General features: G+C 46.3%; 3 protein-coding genes across 3 annotated transcripts in view; all 3 read right to left on the minus strand.

Moving 5' to 3' along the window:
* The window catches only part of LOC143956087 (uncharacterized), a 73,511-nt gene extending 65,895 nt beyond the window's left edge, over positions 1 to 7,616 (minus strand). Inside the window, 1 exon segment of the mRNA XM_077466217.1 lies at positions 5,062 to 7,616. Within this exon segment, the coding sequence (XP_077322343.1) occupies positions 5,062 to 6,710 (1,649 nt within the window). The 5' untranslated portion in view covers positions 6,711 to 7,616.
* LOC143955485 (uncharacterized) overlaps positions 1 to 22,364 on the minus strand; it is a 337,730-nt gene that overhangs the window by 297,570 nt on the left and 17,796 nt on the right. The window contains exon 4 of the mRNA XM_077465524.1: positions 8,239 to 8,460. Within this exon, the coding sequence (XP_077321650.1) occupies positions 8,239 to 8,460 (222 nt within the window). The remainder of the gene's footprint in view (positions 1 to 8,238; positions 8,461 to 22,364) is intronic.
* Positions 13,753 to 16,900, minus strand: LOC143955800 (uncharacterized). The gene is made up of 3 exons (XM_077465920.1): positions 16,658 to 16,900; positions 16,395 to 16,533; positions 13,753 to 15,400 (listed from the first exon to the last, which is right to left on the minus strand). Exons 1-3 carry the CDS (start codon positions 16,883 to 16,885, stop codon positions 14,478 to 14,480), a joined length of 1,290 nt encoding a protein of 429 aa, XP_077322046.1. The 5' UTR covers positions 16,886 to 16,900; the 3' UTR covers positions 13,753 to 14,477.

Genomic DNA, 22,364 nt, shown 5'->3' on the forward strand with positions numbered 1-22,364 from the left:
AGAGCAGAGTGGGCGGATGCCTGTGAGCGAGCTCAAGGAAGAGGAGAGGGAGGGGGAGCGCCTCTGTCAGTGTCTATTCAGTCTGGCGGTCGCCGGCAGGGGTGACAGGAAGGTGGGGGACACAGAGCAGCCCCCGCTACACACTCCCCCCATCAAGGAACCTTTGCTCCGCCAAAGAAGGTAAAGAGTCTGACACGTGACATGCTTTTGATATACACACAGAGGAAAAAAAACAGGTTAGTGTGCACAGGAAACCAAACAATTTAGATCTGCATAAAACCCTGGCAGAGGAACCTCCCCCCAATTATCATAGGAGGGGAGGTTCTCCTGCCTACAGACCACCTTACCTGGAATGGCTCAGCTAGATGTGCCAGGGGGTGTGTTGGTATTCTCCACCACCAAATCTGCAGTGGAAGCGTCTGCTTCTGACAGAGGCAACAGATGATTGCGATGCCAAGTCTTCAGCAGGCCTGTGCTTCCCTCTGGCCAGATTTGACATACTGGGAGTCCTGGCAGCTGCTTGGAAATAACATATGGCTGTGACTTCTAGTGGTTAGCCAACTTGTGCTTTCCGGGACACCCAGGTTTCTCAGCAGTACCTTGTCATCCGACTGTAGGTCCTGCACTCGTACCCTGAGGTCAAAGTTTATTATGTTTCTCTTTCCTCGGCCATATGAGGCAGCTTGAGCCTTATAGGCGGTCTTCGGACTTCTCCACAGGCCATTCACATACCCTCTGTGGTAAGTTGCTGAGGTATGGTCTAGGGATGTGCCAAAGGCCAAGTCTACGAGACAGCTTCAACCCCTCCTCATGTAGTCTCTTCAGGAGCTTCTCCAGATGCTTTTCGTGCTCTTCCAGGGTCTTGCCGAAAACAATTTCGTCTAAGTACACCAACACCTCGATCAGGTTCCTATCACCCACGGTCTTCTCCATTAGCCTTTGGAAGGTGGCTGGGGCACCAGACAGGCCTTGAGGCATACGGTCGAATTCAAAGAACCCCACCGGGACAATGAAAGCGGTCTTCTCCCGATTCTCATGGTGCATGGGGATTTGGTAATACCCACTCTTCAAATCCAGCATGCTGAACCACTTCGCTCCTGCCAGGCTCAGCAAGGCATCTTCTATCCTTGGGTTGGTATATTGGTTGGGAATGGTGCTTTGGTTCATCATCCGGTAGTCGATACACAGCCTCAGCGATCCATTCTTCTTCCATACCACCTGAAGTAACTGATCAATTCAGTCTAGTGCTATTATTATCAGTTATGTATTCCTTTGTTTAGTCCCTATAGTTTAGCTATCAATCAATATGCCAAGCACATGTTATTGTTAATATCACAATGCTACCACCCTTGGCTATGAAATCAATACACGGTCTAAGATCAATCAAAATCTCATTTATTTCCCAAGGAAATAAGAAAAATGTGCATCAAGTATCAGTAGAAGTTACAATAATACATAGCATACAATCACAGTGCAATCTAAGCCTTATACTTATCGATCCTCGTGACTGGGTCTTCTGATGGAATAAAGAGAAAGAGCTCAGGTCGCAACCCTTTTTGTCAAACATACCTCAGCCATACCACACCCCACAGCCCATCCTACTCTTTCCCGTAGACCAATCAGCGTCTCTGGGGCGTCTCCTCCCCCAGGCTAACAGTCCTGCCATACTTGGCCTCTGGGGGCAGTGTTTGCCCATGAATTGCAACTGCTCCGACTGGATTGCTATCTTGTGGCTTGATCTCGGACGCCCCACCAGCTGTCCTCTGTTCTTGCAGACAAGCCGGCGCCATATCATCTTTGAAGTTCAGTACATTCCAGGTGGGCTGAATAGAACTCATTCTGCTATTCAAATTGTGTCACATTCCTTGCTTTTAAACATGTGAAACTGCCTGGCATCCATATGGCTGAGTTCGGCTGTACAAACAGCTGTGTAGATGTATAATAATAAATTTCTGTCTGATTCCAACACCACCACTATCGGGGAAGCATATGGACTCTAGGACTCTTTGGTGATGCCTGCCCTCTTCAACTCTGCCAGTTGTTCACGCACATCCTCCAAGTCCCCTAAAGGAATCAGTTGAACTCTTTCCCTGAGCAGCTTATGCACTCGAAGAGACGGATCCAGTGCTGGCCACTTTTTGCACACCCCACTCTTGGGCACTCTTGGAGAATGCAGCCTGCCATCTCGGGAGCCTGGCTCTTTCTTTCCATTCCAGTGAAAGAGAAGTATTTGTCACATAGAACTCCTCGACAGGGATCCCATCATTTACCCCCACCAAATCAGATGGTGGGACTGGGGTGGCTGGATTCACTTGTCCCAGCAACATCCAAGCTGGCATATTCACTTTGGTTGAAACCACCTCAGGAGTTATCTCCACTCCCATGTCTTCTCTCTGTCCGCTTCAAGGACAACGAAAGGGCCTGGTTGCTTCCAATTTAGCTTGACAGATGCTCATAAACAGGCCGTTTCACCAGGCTGTAACACTCTCTCACACCGGTCAAAGCGCCAGATCTTTCCCACTCCTTCAGCTGGGGCCTTCTGTTCTTGTACCAGGCACTGGTAGGCTCGTACCAGGCACTGGTAGGCTTGTCCCAGCATGGGGTGCCCTCTTGTAGTTGAAGTGCCCAGCTCCAGAACAAGAGGTGTCAACAGCCTTCTGACGAGATCAGCGTTGGTCCCTGTGATGAGAGAACTCTTACTGGCCCCTGGAGGGCGAGGACAGACCACTGCCGGAGTGTCAAGAGTCTCAGCTTTCCCAGCCACGGAGGGGTCGAAGGTCAGTTTGACCGGAAGATAGCCATCATAGGGAAGGTTCTGAGTCCCAATGCCCTATATCTCCAGCTCTTCCAACTTCTACAATGACAAGGTGCTTGAGGTGCCTGCCATAGAAGTCTCTGTAGAGAAGAGTCACTTGAGCTCCAGTATTCAGAAGGGCCTTGGTGTAGATTCCCCCTACTTGGATGGGAACAACAGGATAAGCCCCCCCCCCCCCCCCCCAGCTTGTTAGGGAACATGGAGGAAGTGGTGGCCTTGGCCTGTTCAGTGGCTTGTATCCACGCGACTTTCTTGCGGAGATTCTGATCTGGCTTAAGTTCTGGGAGTCTGGTGTGCGTTGACTCTGTGACGCCGGGCAGCATGTGCCAAAGGGAATGGGACACTGGGCTGCTTGGAGGCACGAATGGGGGCCTTCTGCAAGGGTTTGGGCTACTGCTGCTGTCTCTTCACATCGTTGGTTCTAGAGTCGGGTACTGTAGATGGGCACCCGGTTGGCTCCTTCACCGGGGCCCTCTGATGTTTTCCGCTGGCCTAATCTCTATTATGTGGAATATCTCTGAAATTATGTGAGATCTAACGTTAAAACCACTCGATCTTACCGGATCTAACAAATATCTATTAGTCTAGATGATTTTTGGCCAGAAAATTGCATGTGGGGGGTGGGGGGCTAACCCTTTCTTATGTAGCACCTGATATCTTTAGTTTTATGTGGAATATCTCTGAAATTATGTGAGATCTAACCTTAAAACCACTTGATCTTACCGGATCTAATGAATATCTATTAGCCTGAAAGATTTTTTTTTTTAATTTGATATGGGGGGGCTAACCCGGCAGAGGTAAGTTGGTAGCATGAAATTGTCCAAAATGTCTTGGTATGCTGACACCGTAAGTGTTCCCTTCACTGGAACTAAGGGGTCAAGGCCAACCCCTGAAAAACAACCCCCCACACCATAATCCCCCCTCCACCAAACGATTTAGAGGGGTGGCCCAATACTTTTGGCAATATAGTGTGGATGAGCGAGTTTGGGGTGAAGGAACTTGACCTCCCTGCACAGGTGCTGACCTCAACACGACAGAACACCTTTGGGATGAATTAGAGTGAAGACTACGAGCCAGGCCTCCTCGTCCAACATGACCTCACAAATGCGCATCTGGAAGAATGGTCAAACCTTCCCATAGACACACTTCTAAACCTTGTGGACGGCCTCCCCAGAAGAGTTGAAGGTGTTATAGCTGCAAAGGGGCGGAGCCAACTCAACATTGAACCCTACAGACTAAGACTGGGATGCCATTAATGTTCATGTGCGTGTAAAGGCAGTCGTCACAATACTTTTGGTAATATAGTATATGTGGTATTACTGCAATCGTCAGGAGCCAGAGAATTTATTTGGGGTTGTTCTTTGGTGGTAGATTGTGGTTGTAACGAGAATTTTTTATTTTTTTTTACTATTTTGAGCCAGTTCTCCTTTAATGATAAAAAAAACAATTCAGGAGACATCAATCACGATTTACTACCAAATGAAAGCCCAATTTGCCCTGAAACAAACGCGGTATAATCCACCTGGAGGCACAAAGCAGTTGTGATGATCTGTATGGATTTACTAACACATGTCAAAGTTGCAAAATTGTGCTTAGGCATTAACATTTGTTTTACCCTTAGGTGTGAAGGAGATAACAAAGTGATTTGCTATGACTGTCAGCCCCATCTAGTGGCCATAATGAGGTATCCCTCACTAACTACCTAAAATTCCACATTATGGCCACTAGATGGAGCCAATGATCATAGGAAATCACTTTATGAAATAAAATACGACCAGAATTTGTCATAGTACAGCGAATGCTCGTCACACTTGGTCAACTATTTTTTTTTTAAACTAGACCTGTAAATGTTTATTACATATAGATAGTCTGGTTGAAAAAAGACACAAGTCCATCTAGTTCAATCAATAAAAAAAAAGTTTACACCACAAAATGTACCAATGAGAGGTAATGACTCCATTTTTATTTTTCTCCTGTTATCAATGGCCGACACGGTACAACACTTCATCCATGTCTTTGGTGATCTCTGATCTCCTTATCAACTGTTTCTTCCATGATGAAGATCAGCCATGGAGTATATCTGAGGTGTATATCAGGGTGTGCTTCTTCCCCACATGTCCAGCAACATTCATATACAAGACATTTCCCGCACTCACTAATACACCTCGAGGGTTGTGTGGGATCCCTGATGTACAGGAAGACAGGACTTCAGTGAGGAACAATTCCCTCACTTGGAACAGGAATACGGCTTCTCCCTCATGTGAGATCTCCGGTGTGTGTCAAGATGTGACTTAACTGAAAAACATTTCCCGCACTCAGGACAGGAATACGGCTTCTCACCTGTGTGCAACCTCTGATGTCTGAGAAGAAGCGACTTAGTTAAAAAACATTTCCCACACTCAGAACATGAATAAGGCTTATCCCCCATGTGAGATCTCAGGTGCCTGTAAAGATTGGACTTATCTGAAAAACATTTCCCACACTCAGGACAGGAATACGGCTTCTCACCCGTGTGCGACCTCTGATGTATATCAAGATGCGACTTATTTGAAAAACATTTCCCACACTCAGGACAGGAATACGGCTTCTCACCCACGTGAGATCTTAGATGCCTGTAAAGATTGGACTTATCTGTAAAACATTTCCCGCACACAGGACAGGAATATGGCTTCTCCCCCGTGTGCAACCTCTGATGTCTGAGAAGAACTGACTTATCTGAAAAACATTTCCCGCACTCAGAACATGAATATGGCTTCTCACCCGTGTGCGACATCTGATGTGTGTCAAGATTCGACTTAACTGAAAAACATTTCCCGCACTCAGGACAGGAATACGGCTTCTCACCCGTGTGCAACCTCTGATGTCTGAGAAGAACCGTCTTATCTGCAAAACATTTCCCGCACTCAGAACATGAATATGGCTTCTCACCCGTGTGCGACATCCGATGTGTGTCAAGATTCGACTTAACTGAAAAACATTTCCCGCACTCAGGACAGGAAAACGGCTTCTCACCCGTGTGCGACCTCTGATGTCTGAGAAGAAGCGACTTTGCTGAAAAACATTTCCCGCACTCAGAACAGGAATGTGGCTTCTCACCTGTATGACATTTTTTATGCATATTAAGACTATTCTTAGAATTTAAATGCTTCCCGCACTCAGTACAGGAAAACCTCTTATTTGTTGGAAGGACGGCACCGTCCCGCACAGTCTGAGGTTCCTCGGGATAAGAGGAATACGATGGTCCGGCACCGTCCCGCACAGTCTGAGGTTCCTCGGGATAAGAGGAATACGATGGTCCGGCACCGTCCCGCACAGTCTGAGGTTCCTCGGGATAAGAGGAATACGATGGTCCAGCACCGTCCCGCACAGTCTGAGGTTCCTCAGGATAAGAGGAATACGATGGTCCGGCACCGTCCCACACAGTCTGAGGTTCCTCAGGATAAGAGGAATACGATGGTCCGGCACCGTCCCGCACAGTCTGAGGTTCCTCAGGATAAGAGGAATACGATGGTCCGGCACCGTCCCGCACAGTCTGAGGTTCCTCGGGATAAGAGGAATACGATGGTCCGGCACCGTCCCGCACAGTCTGAGGTTCCTCGGGATAAGAGGAATATGATGGTCCGGCACCGTCCCGCACAGTCTGAGGTTCCTCAGGATAAGAGGAATACGATGGTCCATCTACACTGTGTGGTGCCGGATGGACATTTGAGGTAGTCGGGTTTTCTCCTGGACTATACTGTGTGATGTCCTCATCTTCTACTTTACAGTCTGGAGACAAAGTGAGACAATCCTCTGAGGTTTTCCTCATCTCCCGTCCATCTACTAAAATAGAAATACAAAGATTATTACTAGACATCAGCTGATTGGTTCCCCTAAACCAGGACTCCGCCCACATCAGGCAGCTTTGTCTCTGAGGATCTTACAATTCCCCCCTCAAGGTAACTAGTAAATGGGTCCTCTGATCTCCTACCAGATCATTTCTTTATTCATGGACCTTAGTCAGAGAGTGAGGAAACAACGAGAACTGTCTTCTATAGGAGTGACAGTGATGAGGGGATTATAGGACAAGTATCCCCTCCCCCTCTATCACTCATTGTCATCTTCCCAACACAAGAAGTCCTGCACTTCCTTATTTAGTCCATGATTTAGTCATGAATAACAGCGGGGCTGAGCCCCACCAGAGGTCAGAGAGTGAGGAAACAACGAGAACTGTCTTTTATAGGACGATAGTGATGAGAATATTAAAAAGAGAATACATATTATGTTTATATATAGCAGTGGGTAAAGGGGAGATAGCAGAAGTCAGGAGTATGTAATGTACAATATAGAGTATATAGTAAAGGGTCAGGACTCATAATATTGGTGTTCAGTAATCAGTGGAAAGGTAAATGATTACATGAGACAAGTTGCAGAGGTCCCACACCGCTCCTCCCATCTCCTGAGACTGCACTCAGTGACTTGGGTCTGAGACTATACAGACATATCCCTCCACCCGGGAACAGCAAGGAAAGAAAACAGAGCAAGTGACCCCAGAAGAATTGCAAAGATAGAGATCCTGCTATACCCTGGCATGGGGCAGAAGACCCAAGACACATACCACTGGTGCCTAGGTTAAGCAACTCCTATGGTGAAAATCAACATTTTGCTGATCCCCAGAACCTCCATAAATCCAGTCTAGATACATAAATTGTGTCGGCAGCACAGAGAAGGAAGATTATCGGAGAGAAATCCAGGAATACAGGACGGGGAACACAGCTCAGGAAAGTGACCAGGGGATTACAGGCTGATATCACCCAGCCCCCGCCCTACTCTGGACCAATCAGTGAGCAGTATGGGTGGAGGAATGGATTTAGTGTTAATGACCCACCTGTGCTGATCTCTGTAGGAGTGTCCTCCTCTATAAATGTCCCCGTTATTCCATCCTCCTCCATAGACTGCTGATCATCCCTCACATACCTCTCTTCTTCTTCTTCTGATTTCACCTCAAATTCTATATCGATTGGATCTCCACTCTAAACCAAGAAAATGAGAGAGAAAATCATCTGTAAAATAAGAGCTTTAATATTGTGACATCACATAAAAAGTCCACACATTGTCCCTGTAAGTGAATGTTCTAGATTCTCCGTCCCACCAACCTTGTAACAGTGGGGGATGGTGTGACCTTCCTGTGTGGAATCCCGGGAATACAGAGGACGGGGACATCTCTCTGGTGGGTTCCTGGTATTAGGCGGCTCCATCATATCCTTGTGTCCTTCTGAAAACTCCTCCATAACCCCATACTCCTCATCCTCCTCTTTATACTCTTCTTTGACAAAAATATTATCATCCCCAAGGTTTCCACTCTGCAATATATTATAAAACATTTATTGTAACACACATGCTTGTGCATAATGTATAACTACCAGTGATTGTTCATCACCTACCTGATGATGGTGGGGGATGGTGTGACCTTCCTGTGAGGAATCCCGGGAATACAGAGGACGGGGACATCTCTCTGGTGGGTTTCTGTAGCTGGATGACTCCACCATGGTGTCCTGGTACAGATCTTTGTGTCGTTTTGGAAACTCCTCCATCACCCCATCCTCATCATCCTCCTCTTTTATCTCTTCTTTAACCACAACGTTAAAATCTCTCAGGTTTCCACTCTGAATATATAATAAAAATGACATCAATGGTAACAATGCAGATAATGTACAGATCCTAATGATACTATCAGTGATTGTTCCTCATCTACCTGATGATGGTGGGGGATGGTGTGACCTTCCTGTGTAGAATACAGAGGACGGGGACATCTCTCTGGTGGGTTTCTGTTACTTGATTGCTCCATCATGATGTCCTTCAGACAGCTTCTTCATCACACCATACTCCTCATCCTCCTCTTTTTACTCTATTATCATTCCCGATGTTTCCACTCTGAATATATAATAAAACATTTGTTGTAACAAACATGTTTGTGTATAAATCCTATCGGTGATTGTTACCCATCTACCTGATCATGGTGAGGGATGGTGTGAATGAATATCTGAGACTTGGATCAATATGGAAAGATTTGTTTTCAGGACATTATTTCTACAAATGACATTTTCCCTCTTTTTTTCCTATTTGAATCTTCTAAAATAAAGATATACATATTCCAATCCCGCCCCCCATCCCCCACTACTAATAAAAGTCATATAATCCATTAGTATAGACCAGGGGTCTCGAAACGACGGCCCTCCAGTTGTTCAGGAACTACAATCCCCATCATGCCTTGTCATGTCTGTGAATGTCAGAGTTTTACAATGCCTCATGGGACGTGGAGTTTCCACAACAGCTGGAGGGCCGTAGTTTGGACTGAATAGACTTATAAGTTGAGAAGGTGATTGGTGGGAAAGGTGACACTACAACAAAATGAAGACAATGTTCCGGCCCCGTAACTGGGGGAACGTTCTGATCCTGAAGGGGTAAATCTGCCTGGGTGGTGTAATAATTGCCCGTTGTAGGCCATGTATGGTCAGGATGGTCATTGTCTTGTCTATTTATTGTCAGTGTTGTTTGTTTAGAGGAACATATTACTAGAATTCATCTCCAAAATGAAGAGAATGTTCCGGCCCGGTAAGTGGGGGAATGTTCCGCCCCCTTAAGGGGTTCATCTAGGTTCCCACACTATATATGTGTGTATCATCATCTGCTGGAGATAAAAGACGTCACAGTGACTATGGAGGACGAGGACGGACACGACGGGAGGTTACTGGGTGTAAATATAAAATAATATTCTTAGATTGTAAGCTCTAATGAGCCGGGCCCTCCGATTCCTCCTTTATTGTAACTGTACTGTCTGCCCTCATGTTGGAAAGCGCTACGCTAACTGTTGGCGCCATATAAATCCTGTACAATAATAATGACTTATTACCTCCTCTGCCGCCAAGTACAACAATGTCTCCGCTCTACTTCCTCCCGACTCACCTCTCACCTGGAACTTCCTGTCTATAGTTTTACATACTTCCTGTCTGTAGCTGACATCACTTCCTGTCTTCCATAGAGACTTCCTGTCTGGACAGAATTGAGATCACCATCTTGTGGAGCTCAGAGGAACTGCAGCCCCAGAGAAACGTCTCGTAGTGCGAGCGCGGCCTTGTGCTTTGTGTGTATGTACTGGATATGCTTATACACTACATTGCCAAAAGTATGGGGACACCGGCCTTAACACACGCATGAACTTTAATGGCATCCCAATCTTACTCCGTAGGGTTCAATATTGAGTTGGCCCACCACCTGCAGCTATAACAGCTTCAACAACTCTTCTGGGAAGGCCGTCCACAAGGTTTAGGAGTGTGTCTATGGGAATGTTTGACTAAGGTGACCAGATTTTTTAAATTAAATCCAGGGACATATTTTTTTTTATTGGCATGTAGTAAACTATTTTATTAGCATATTTTCCTCAAATGATATATGCTGTATATGTGGTATGTGTTTATGTAATGATTGTATGATAAATACGTTATTTCTGGAAATTATTTCATACCAGCCCCATAGCATTATTATACCAGCCCAACTGCATAACGTCATTATTTTCTTGTTCATAAAATGAAAACCATGCATGTTAAAGCACATTTGAAGAGTGTATTATACTCACCAGTGCCCATCAACGTAGCCTCACCAGTGCCCATCAACGCAGCCTCGCCAGTGCCCATTAATGCAGCCTCACCAGTGCCCATCAATGCAGCCTCACCAGTGCCAATCAATGCAACCTGTTCAGTTCCCATCAGCTCAGCCTGTTCAAGTGTTTGTAAACCCTTACAGACTAATTTTTGCTACAGGTAAGCCTATAATAAAGCTTACCTGTAGCTACCCTTGCAGGTTTAGGAGATATCCCCTGTATTTGCATGTGCCGACGTCATCGGCACATGCGCCCTGAAGCAAACTGAAGCAATGGCACATACGTGCCGTTTGCTTCAGTGAGTGTGCCGTTACCGGTGGCTCCCACACGCATGTGCGGGAGTGACGTCAGAAGTAACCCAGGAGTGATGTCGCCTGCCGGTGCTGTGTACAGGTACCTCAGTGAGGGCTTCGATCTCAGGTGTGTATTACATAATGAGCTAGTATGATATGCATACTAGCTCATTATGCCTTTGCCTTGCAGGTGTTAGTTTTCTTTTTTTTTTTTCAAAGTGGGTTTACAACCACTTTAAGTGCCCATAAGTGCAGCCTGTTCAGTGCCCATCAATGCAGCCTGTTCATTGCCCATCAATGCAGCCTAGGGATGAGCTCAGTGTTCGACTCGAACATCGGCTGTTTGTCTTTTCGGCAAATTCAGAACTTTGTGGACCGTTCGCACCAAATTCATGTGATACAAACGGCCCACAATGCACTACGCCATCGCAGTGCATTGTTGGCTCATGATTGGCCAAGCATGCACTGTGACCCTGCATGCTTGGCCAATCACAGCGCCGGCAGTGAGGAGAGCCATAATTGGCCACAGGCATTATAGCTCAGGGGGTTTAGTACACGCCCCACACTATATAAGGCTGCCAGCGTGGCGTGCAAGGAAAGAGCAAGATAGGCAGGGACAGTGTGTTCTTTTCTCAGGCATCTGCAGGAGTTAAAGTGGGCGTTGTGTGCCTCCAGCACAGTATACACATAGTTAGTAAGGTTGAATAAAGACACCAGTCCATCCAATTCAACCTGAGTGAGTGTCTACAATTGTCCCTATCCTTGTACATTTCCCACTCACATCGGTCCCTACCCACAAGGAGCCCACAATCCATTCATATACTAGGGCCAATTTATTGGACAGAAGCCAATTAACCTACCTGCATGTCTTTGGAGTGTGGGAGGAAACCGGAGTACCCGGAGGAAACCCACGCAGGCACAGGGAGAACATACAAACTCCAGGCAGGTAGTGTCGTGGTTGGGATTTGAACCAGCAACCCTTTTTACTGCTAGGTGAGAGTGCTACCCACTACACCGCTACACCTGTATCTACCCTTTATTGCTGGTGTTATCCAATACAGGCATCTGCAGGAGTTAGTGGGTGTTGTGTACCTCCAGCACAGTATACACCTGTATCTACCCTTTATTGCTGGTGTTCTCTAATACAGGCATCTGCAGGAGTTAGTGGGTGTTGTGTGCCTCCAGCACAGCACAGTATACACCTGTATCTACCCTTTTTTGGCTGGTGTTCTCTAATACAGGCATCTGCAGGAGTTAGTGAGTGTTGTGGGCCTCCAGCACAGTATACACCTGTATCTACCCTTTTTTGGCTGGTGTTCTCTAATACAGGCATCTGCAGGAGTTAGTGGGTGTTGTGTGCCTCCAGCACAGTATACACCTGAAGATACCCCTTATCGCTGGTGTTGTCTGTTGCATATCTTGCATATTAGCCTTTAAAATTATCACTTTTGATTTCGAACGTTTGAGTCCCATAGACTTTAATAGGATTCTAAAGTTCGTACAAATTTTTGGTCCGTTCGAAGGTTCTGGTGCGAACCGAACCCGGGGGGGGGGGGGGTTGGGGTGTTGGGCTCATCCCTAATGCAGCCTGTTCAGTGCCCATCAATGCAGCCTGATCAGTGCCCATTAGCTCAGCCTGTTTAGTGCCCATAAATGCAACCTGTTCAGTGCCCATCAATGCAGTTTGTTCATTCCCTATCATCTCAGTCTGTCCATTCAGTCTGTTCAGTGCCAATCAATACAGCCTTCTCAGTTCCCATCAGCTCAGCCTGTTCAGTGCCCATCAATGCAGCCTCATAAAGTAATAAGCACTGGGTCCTAATGTGCTGCCGCCACTGCCATGGAGTCAGAGACCAGCTCTGCCAATTACAGGGGCAGGACAGCAACCCTGGTTGTTCGGCCACTGGTCCACAGTGAGAAGATTCCCCCATCCACTTGAAAACTGTAGATGGGGGAATTGGATCATATATATGTTCACCGGGGACTGTATGCTCAGTCTGGGGACTGTATGCTTAGTCCAGGGACTGTCCCCAGAAACGGGGGATGTCTGGACACCCTATGTTTGACCATTCCTCCAGAAGCACATTTCTGAGGTTATGTTGGACGAGAAGGCCTGGTTCGCAGCCTCCGCTCTAATTTATACCAAAGATGTTTGATCAGGTTGAGGTCAGGACTCTGTGTAGGCCGGTCAAGTTCCTCCACCCCAAACTCTGTCATCCATGTCTTTATGGACCTTGATTTGTTCACTGGTGGGCAGTCATGTTAGAACAGGAAGGGGCCATCCCCAAACTGTTCCTACAAAGTTGGGAGCATGAAATTGTCCAAATGTCTTGGTATGCCGACGCCTAAAGTGTTCCCTTCACTGGAATTAAGGGGCCAAACCCAACCCCTGAAAAACAACCAAACACCATAATCCCCCCTCCACCAAATGATTTGGAGGAGTGGCCCAATGCTTTTGGCAATATAGTGTGGATGATCAAGTTTGGGGTGGAGGAACTTGACTGGCCTTCACAGAGTCCTGACCTCAACCCAACAGAACACCTTTTAGATGACTGCGTGCCAGGCCTCCTCATCCAACATCAGTGCCTGACCTTGCAAATGCGCTTCTGGAAGAACGGTCAAACATTCCCCATAGACACACTCCTAAACCTTGCGGACGGCCTTCCCAGAAGAGGTGAAGCTGTTATAGCTGCAAAGGGCGGAGCCAACTCAATATTGAACCCTACGGACTAAGACTGGGGTGCCATTAAAGTTTATGTGCGTGTAAAGGCAGGTGTCCCAATACTTTTGGTAATATAGTGTATGTGGTATCGCTGCAATTGTCAGGAGCAGGAGAATTTATTTGGGGTTTTTCTTCGGTGGAAGGTTATGGTTTTAATGGGAAATAAACAGCTACATTTTAAAAAAAAGTGTTTTTGTTTTTTTTACTATTTTGGGCCAGTTCTCCTTTGATAATGAAAAAAAAAAAAAAAAAAAAGGAGACATCAATCACCATTTACCACCAAATGAAAGCCCAATTTGTCCTGAAACAAACGCGGTATAATCCACCTGGAGGCACAAAGTAGTTGTGATGATATGTACGGATTTACTAACACATGTCAAAGTTGCAAAATTGTGCTTAGGCATTAACATTTGTTTTACCCTTAGGTGTGAAGGAGATAACACAGTGATTTGCTATGACTGTCAGCCCCATCTAGTGGCCATAATGAGGTATCCCTCCTGAACTACCTAAAATTCCACATTATGGCCACTAGATGGAGCCAATGATCATAGGAAATCAGTTTATGAAATAAAATACGACCAGAATTTGTCATAGTACAGCGAATGCTCGTCACACTTGGTCAACTATTTTTTTTAACCAGACCTGTAAATTTTTATTACATATGGATAGTCTGGCTGAAAAAAGACACAAGTCCATCTAGTTCAATCAATAGAAAAAAGTTTACACCACAAAATGTACAAATGAGAGGTAAGGACTCCATTTTTATTTTTCTCCTGCTATCATTGGCCGACACGGTACAACACTTCATCCATGTCTTTGGTGATCTCTGATCTTCTTATCAACTGTTTCTTCCACGATGAAGATCAGCCATGGAGTATATCTGAGGTGTATATCAGGGGGTGCTTCTTCCCCACATGTCCAGCAACATTCATATACAAGACATTTCCCGCACTCACTAATACACCTCGAGGGTTGTGTGGGATCCCTGATGTACAGGAAGACAGGACTTCAGTGAGGAACAATTCCCTCACTCAGGACAGGAAAGGAGCTTCTCCCCGTGTGAGACCTTTGATGTCGGTCAAGATGCGACTTAGCTGAAAAACATTTCCCGCACTCGGGACAGGAATACGGCTTCTCATCTGTGTGAGACCTCTGATGATAGGAAAGACTGGACCTACTTGAATAACATTTCTCGCACACAGGACAGGAATGCAGCTTCTGTCCTGTGTGCGATCTCTGATGTTGGGAAAGGTTAGACTTGTCTTTAAAACATTTCCCGCACACAGAACAGGAATACGGCTTTTCTCCCGTGTGAGACCTCTGATGTATGACAAGATCTGATTTTTGTACAAAACATTTCCCGCACTCAGAACAGGAATGTGGCTTCTCACCTGTATGAAATTTTTTATGCACATTAAGACCGGACTTAGAATGGAAACTCTTCCCGCACTCAGGACAGGAATACGGCTTCTCACCTGTATGAGTTCTTTTATGCACATTAAGTTTGAATCCGGAGCGGAAATACTTCCCACACTCAGTACAGGGAAACCTATTATATATTGGAAGGATGGCACCGTCCCGCACAGTCTGAGGTTCCTCAGGATAAGAGGAATACGATGGTCCGGCACCGTCCCGCACAGTCTGAGGTTCCTCAGGATAACAGGAATACGATGGTCCGGCACCGACCCGCACAGTCTGAGGTTCCTCGGGATAAGAGGAATACGATGGTCCGGCACCGTCCCGCACAGTCTGAGGTTCCTCGGGATAAGAGGAATACGATGGTCCATCTACACTGTGTGGTGCCGGATGGACATTTGAGGTAGTCGGGTTTTCTCCTGGACTATACTGTGTGATGTCCTCATCTTCTACTTTACAGTCTGGAGACAAAGTGAGACAATCCTCTGAGGTTTTCCTCATCTCCCGTCCATCTACTAAAATAGAAATACAAAGATTATTACTAGACATCAGCTGATTGGTTCCCCTAAACCAGGACTCCGCCCACATTCAGGCAGCTTTGTCTCTGAGGATCTTACAATTCCCCCCTCAAGGTAACTAGTAAATGGGTCCTCTGATCTCCTACCAGATCATTTCTTTATTCATGGACCTTAGTCAGAGAGGGAGGAAACAACGAGAACTGTCTTCTATAGGAGTGACAGTGATGAGGGGATTATAGGACGAGTGTCCCCTCCCCCTCTATCACTCATTGCCATCTTCCCAACACAAGAAGTCCTGCACTTCCTTATTTAGTCCATGATTTAGTCATGAATAACAGCGGGGCTGAGCCCCACCAGAGGTCAGAGAGTGAGGATGGGGGGAGAACAACCAAGATGAAGACTGGACTGATCTTGAAGACTCCCATCATTGGTGTATATAATGTACAATATAGAGTATATAGTGAAGGGTCAGGATTCATAATAATGGTGTTCAGTAATCAGTGGTGGATTAAATGTTTACTGGAGACAAGTTGCAGAGGTCCCACACCGCTCCTCCCATCTCCTGAGACTGCACTCAGTGACTTGGGTCTGAGACTATACAGACATATCCCTCCACCCGGGAACAGCAAGGAAAGAAAACAGAGCAAGTGACCCCAGAAGAACTGCAAAGATAGAGATCCTGCTATACCCTGGCATGGGGCAGAAGACCCAAGACACATACCACTGGTGCCTAGGTGGAGCAATGCCTATAGTGAGAGTCAACATTTTGCTGATCCCCAGAATCTCCATAAATCCAGTCTAGATACATAAATTGTGTCGGCAGCACAGAGAAGGAAGATTATCGGAGAGAAATCCAGGAATACAGGACGGGGAACACAGCTCAGGAAAGTGACCAGGGGATTACAGGCTGATATCACCCAGCCCCCGCCCTACTCTGGACCAATCAGTGAGCAGTATGGGTGGAGGAATGGATTTAGTGTTAATGACCCACCTGTGCTGATCTCTGTAGGAGTGTCCTCCTCTATAAATGTCCCCGTTATTCCATCCTCCTCCATAGACTGCTGATCATCCCTCACATACCTCTCTTCTTCTGATTTCACCTCAAATTCTATATCGATTGGATCTCCACTCTAAACCAAGAAAATGAGAGAGAAAATCATCTGTAAAATAAGAGCTTTAATATTGTGACATCACATAAAAAAATCCACACATTGTCTCTGTAAGTGAATGTTCTAGATTCTCCGTCCCACCAACCTTGTAACAGTGGGGGATGGTGTGACCTTCCTGTGTGGAATCCCGGGAATACAGAGGACGGGGACATCTCTCTGGTGGGTTCCTGGTATTAGGCGGCTCCATCATATCCTTGTGTCCTTCTGAAAACTCCTCCATAACCCCATACTCCTCATCCTCCTCTTTATACTCTTCTTTGACAAAAATCTTATCATCCCCGAGGTTTCCAATCTGCAATATATTATAAAACATTTATTGTAACACACATGCTTGTGCATAATGTATAACTACCAGTGATTGTTCCTCATCTACCTGATGATGGTGGGGGATGGTGTGACCTTCCTGTGTGGAATCCCGGGAATACAGAGGACGGGGACATCTCTCTGGTGGGTCTCTGTAGCTGGATGACTCCACCATGGTGTCCTGGTACAGATCTTTGTGTCCTTTTGGAAACTCCTCCATCATCCCATCCTCATCATCCTCCTCTTTTATCTCTTCTTTAACCTCAACTTCAGATCTCTCAGGTTTCCACTCTGAATATTGTTCCTGTGTGGAATCCCGGGAATACAGAGGACGGGGACATCTCTCTGGTGGGTTTGTGGTATTAGGTGGCTCCATCATAATGTTCTTGTAGAGATCCTTGTGTCCCTCAGCAAGCTTCTCCGTCACACCATACTCTTCATCCTCCTCTTTAAACTCTTCTTTAACAACAATATTATAATCCCAGAGGTTTCCACTCTAAGTATATAACAAAAAGATTTTTTTGTAAGAAACAGGCTTGTGTATAAATCACAGCTACCGTATCAATACCTGTTAACTCTTTGAGTGCTTTTGACATGTCTGGTACATTGAGAGCTCATGGGGTTCAAACAGGCTAAGAGCTGCAGTAGCATTTTTGAGGTTACTTCTGTTTTGGGTGGCTTATTAAAATTATAACGATCATCCTTACATTCTACAGGGCCTCTACTTTCTGAAAATATATGATGTTCTGGGGTTATAAGGGATGTTCAAGAGTGGAACTAGATCATGGTCTACCTGGTCAAGTTGGTGTGACCTTCCTATCTCTCTGGTGGGTTTCTGTTACTTAATTGCTCCATCATGATGTCCGTTGTGTCCTTCAGAAAGCGGCTTTATCACACCATACTCCTCATCCTCCTCTTTATACTCTTCTTTAACAACAATATTACAATCTCTGATGTTTCCACTCTGAATATATAATAAAACATTTGTTCTAACAAACATGTTTGTGTATAAATCCTCTCGGTGATTGTTACCCATCTACCTGATCATGGTGGGGGATGGGGTGAATGAATATCTGAGACTTGGATCAATACGGAAAATTTTTTTTTTTTTTTTTAGGACACTCTTTCTAGAAATGACCTTTCCTCCCTAAATAAACCCCCCATCCCCCACCACTAATACAAATCATATAATCCCTTAGTAAAGACGGATGAGGTGAGAAGGTGATTGGTGGGAAAGCTGACACACAAACAAAATGTTAAGACAATGTTCCAGCCCCGTAACTGGAGGAACGTTCTGACCCTGAAGGGATTTATCTGCCTGTGTGGTGTAATAACCACTTAAGGACCGCTTCACGCCAATATACATCGTCAGAATGGCACGGCTGGGCACAAGCACGTACCTGTATATGGCTCTTTAAGTGCCCAGCCGTGGGTCGGGAGCGCGCCGCCGGCGGTGCGCTCCCGACTTGGTCCTGAGCTCCGTGACCGTGGCCGCGGGACCAGCAGACCTGATCGCCGCTGGTGTCCCGCGATCGGGTAACAGAGCTAAAGAAGGAGGAGAGGTCTGTGTAAACCCCATGCTTCCCTGTGTGGCTGTCACCAATCTCTAAAATGAAGGAAGTGTTCCAGCCCCGTAAGTGGGGGAATGTTCTGCCCTCTGAAAGGGTTAATCTAGGTTCCCACACTATATATGTGTGTATCATCATCTGCTGGAGATAAAAGACATCACAGTGACTATGGAGGAAGAGGACGGACATGACCGGGGGGGGGGGGGGGGTTACTGGGTGTAAATAGAGAATAATATTCTTAGATTGTAAGCTCTAATGAGCCGGGCCCTCCGATTCCTCCTGTATTGTAACTGTACTGTCTGCCCTCATCCTGTAAAGTGAACAAACTGTTTGGCGCGATATAAATACTGTATAAGATATATATATATATCTTATATATATATATATATATAATATCTTATTACTTCCTCTGCTGCCAATTCCAGCAATGTTTCCTCTCTACTTCTTTCCCGACTCAGTACTCACCTCTCACCCGGAACATCCTTTATGTATGCGACATCACTTCCTGTCTTCCATAGAGCTGTGTCTGGGTAGAAGTGAGATCCCCACCTTGTGGTGTTCAGAGGAACAGCAGCCCTAAGAAACGTCTTGAAGTGTGAACACGGCCTTGTGCTTAGGGTTGCCACCTTTCTTCAAGCCAAACACTTTATCCATAGCTCCCAACTGTCCCTGATTTTGATTGGATTCAATTTGGAACAAAGTCCCTCTGTCCCTCATAGCTCTCCATTTGTCCCTCATTTTGGTCTGATCTATATAGCTGTCTACAAAAAGTGTTGTCCAGTGCCAAACCTTTCATCCAATTTCTAAATTGCTGCATTTGTAAATTCCAAAAGCCAATCTAACTGGAATTAGTATCAGTCAATTAACGGAAATCAGTGGTAAAAAAAAAAGCTCTTGTGGATTTAATTAACCTTTTGTTTTGGTTAATTCTGGGTGCGGCAAGGGGTGTGTCCTATGCCTTCGTACTTTTACTAATAGGTGTCCCTCATTCCCATCTCAAAAAGTTGGGAGGTATGCTTTAGCGGCGTTGTTTTTTTATCGGAGGGGGGATGGGGGTATACGCTATAAAATTGTAAAAGACCTGGGACACTTTTGGTGGCCTGAAGAGAGTAGAGCAAATGTACACAGAGCAGCCATAAATGTTTGGGCCCCTTACACAGCTTTAGGCCTGGGCCCCCTGGCCTGACCACCAACATTCCCCAGGGCATACCCACAGGCCATCGCACTGAATCCGCACACCAGCTACCTCACCTGTATGCACTCAGCCCCCCCCCCCCCCCCAAACACCTGTATGTATTTCTGTCCCCCCCGTACCTATATATATATGTCAGCCCCCCCTCACTCCTGTATATTTGTCAGTCCCCCTCACACACCTGTATATATGTCGGTCCCTCCTTACTCCTGTATATATGTCAGCCCCCCTCACACCTGTATATACCGGTATGTCAGTCCCCCACACACCTGTATATATGTCAGCCCCCCCATACCTGTATATATGTCAGTCCCCCACACACCTGTATATATGTCGGTCCCTCCTTACTCCTGTATATATGTCAGCCCCCCTCACACCTGTATATACCGGTATGTCAGTCCCCCACACACCTGTATATATGACAGCCCCCCCATACCTGTATATATGTCAGTCCCCCACACACCTGTATATATGTCAGTCCCTCCCTCACACCTGTATATATGTCAGACCCCCTCACTCCTGCATATATATGTCTGCCCCCCACTCACACCTGCATATATGTCAGTCCCCCCACTCACACCTGTATATATGTCAGCCCCCCACTCACACCTGTATATATGTCAGTCCCCCTCACACCTGTATATATGTCAGCCCCCCTCACACCTGTATATATGTCAGTCCCCCTCACACCTGTATATATGTCAGCCCCCTTCACACCTGTAAATATGTCAGTCCCTCCTTACTCCTGTATATATGTCAGTCCCCCCTCACTCCTATGTATATGTCAGCCCCCCTCACACCTGTATATATGTCAGTCCCCCCTCAATCCTATATATATGTCAGCCCCCTCACACCTGTATATATGTCAGTCCCCCCCTCACACCTGTATATATGTCAGTCCCCCCTCACACCTGTATATATGTCAGCCCCCTTCACACCTGTAAATATGTCAGTCCCTCCTTACTCCTGTATATATGTCAGTCCCCCCTCACTCCTATGTATATGTCAGCCCCCCTCACACCTGTATATATGTCAGTCCCCCCTCAATCCTATATATATGTCAGCCCCCTCACACCTGTATATATGTCAGTCCCCCCTCACTCCTGTATATATGTCAGTCCCCCCTCACACCTGTATATATGTCAGCCCCCCTCACACGTGGGTATATGTCAGTCCCCTCTCACTCCTGTATATATGTCAGCCCCCCTCACACCTGTATATATGTCAATCCCCCCTCACTCCTGTATATATGTCAGTCCCCCCTCACACCTGTATATATGTCAGCCCCCCTCACACGTGGGTATATGTCAGTCCCCTCTCACTCCTGTATATATGTCAGCCCCCCTCACACCTGTATATATGTCAATCCCCCCTCACTCCTGTATATATGTCAGTCCCCCCTCACACCTGTATATATGTCAGCCCCCCTCACACGTGGGTATATGTCAGTCCCCTCTCACTCCTGTATATATGTCAGCCCCCCTCACACCTGTATATATGTCAATCCCCCCTCACTCCTGTATATATGTCAGTCCCCCCTCACACCTGTATATATGTCAGCCCCCCTCACACCTGCATATATGTCATTCTCCCCTCACACTTGGGTATATGTCAGTCCCCCACACACCTGTATATATGTCAGCCCCCCTCACACCTGTATATATGTCAGTCTCCCCTCATACCTGTATATATGTCAGTCCCCTCTCACTCCTGTATATATGTCAGCCCCCCTCACACCTGTATATATGTCAGTCTCCCCTCATACCTGTATATATGTCAGTCCCCTCTCACTCCTGTATATATGTCAGCCCCCCTCACACCTGTATATATGTCAGTCTCCCCTCATACCTGTATATATGTCAGTCCCCTCTCACTCCTGTATATATGTCAGCCCCCCTCACACCTGCATATATGTCATTCTCCCCTCACACTTGGGTATATGTCAGTCCCCCACACACCTGTATATATGTCAGCCCCCCTCACACCTGTATATATGTCAGTCCCCCCTCACTCCTGTATATATGTCAGCCCCCCTCACACCTGTATATATGTCAGTCCCCTTCACTCCTGTATATATGTCAGTCCTCCCTCACACCTGTATATATGTCAGTCCCCCCTCACACCTGTATATATGTCAGTCCCCTCTCACTCCTGTATATATGTCGCCCCCCCTCACACCTGTATATTTATCAGTCCCCCCTCACACCTGTATATATGTCAGTCCCCCCTCACTCCTGTATATATGTCAGTCCCCCTTCACACCTGTATATATGTCAGTCCCCCCTCACTCCTGTGTATATTTTAGTCCCCCTTCACTCCTGTATATATGTCAGTTTTCTCCTCACACCTGTATATATGTCAACCCCCCTCATCTGTATATATGTCAGTCCCCCCTCCCACCTGTATATATGTCAGTCCCCCCTCACTCCTGTATATATGTCAGTCCCCCCTCACACCTGTATATATGTCAGTCCCCTCTCACTCCTGTATATATGTCAGCCTCCCTCACACCTGTATATATGTCACCCCCTCACACCTGTATATATATCAGTCCCCCCTCACTCCTGTATATATGTCAGTCCCCCTTCACACTTGTATATATGTCAGTCCCCCCTCACTCCTGTGTATATGTCAGTTTTCTCCTCACTCCTGTATATGTCAGCCCCCCTCACACCTGTATATATGTCAGTCCCCCCTCACTCCTGTATATATGTCAGTCCTCCCTCACA

The sequence above is a fragment of the Lithobates pipiens genome, unplaced genomic scaffold, assembly GCF_037356315.1.
Source record: "Lithobates pipiens isolate NorthernLeopardFrog02 unplaced genomic scaffold, aLitPip1_a1.2 Scaffold_35, whole genome shotgun sequence".
Lineage (NCBI taxonomy): Eukaryota > Metazoa > Chordata > Amphibia > Anura > Ranidae > Lithobates > Lithobates pipiens.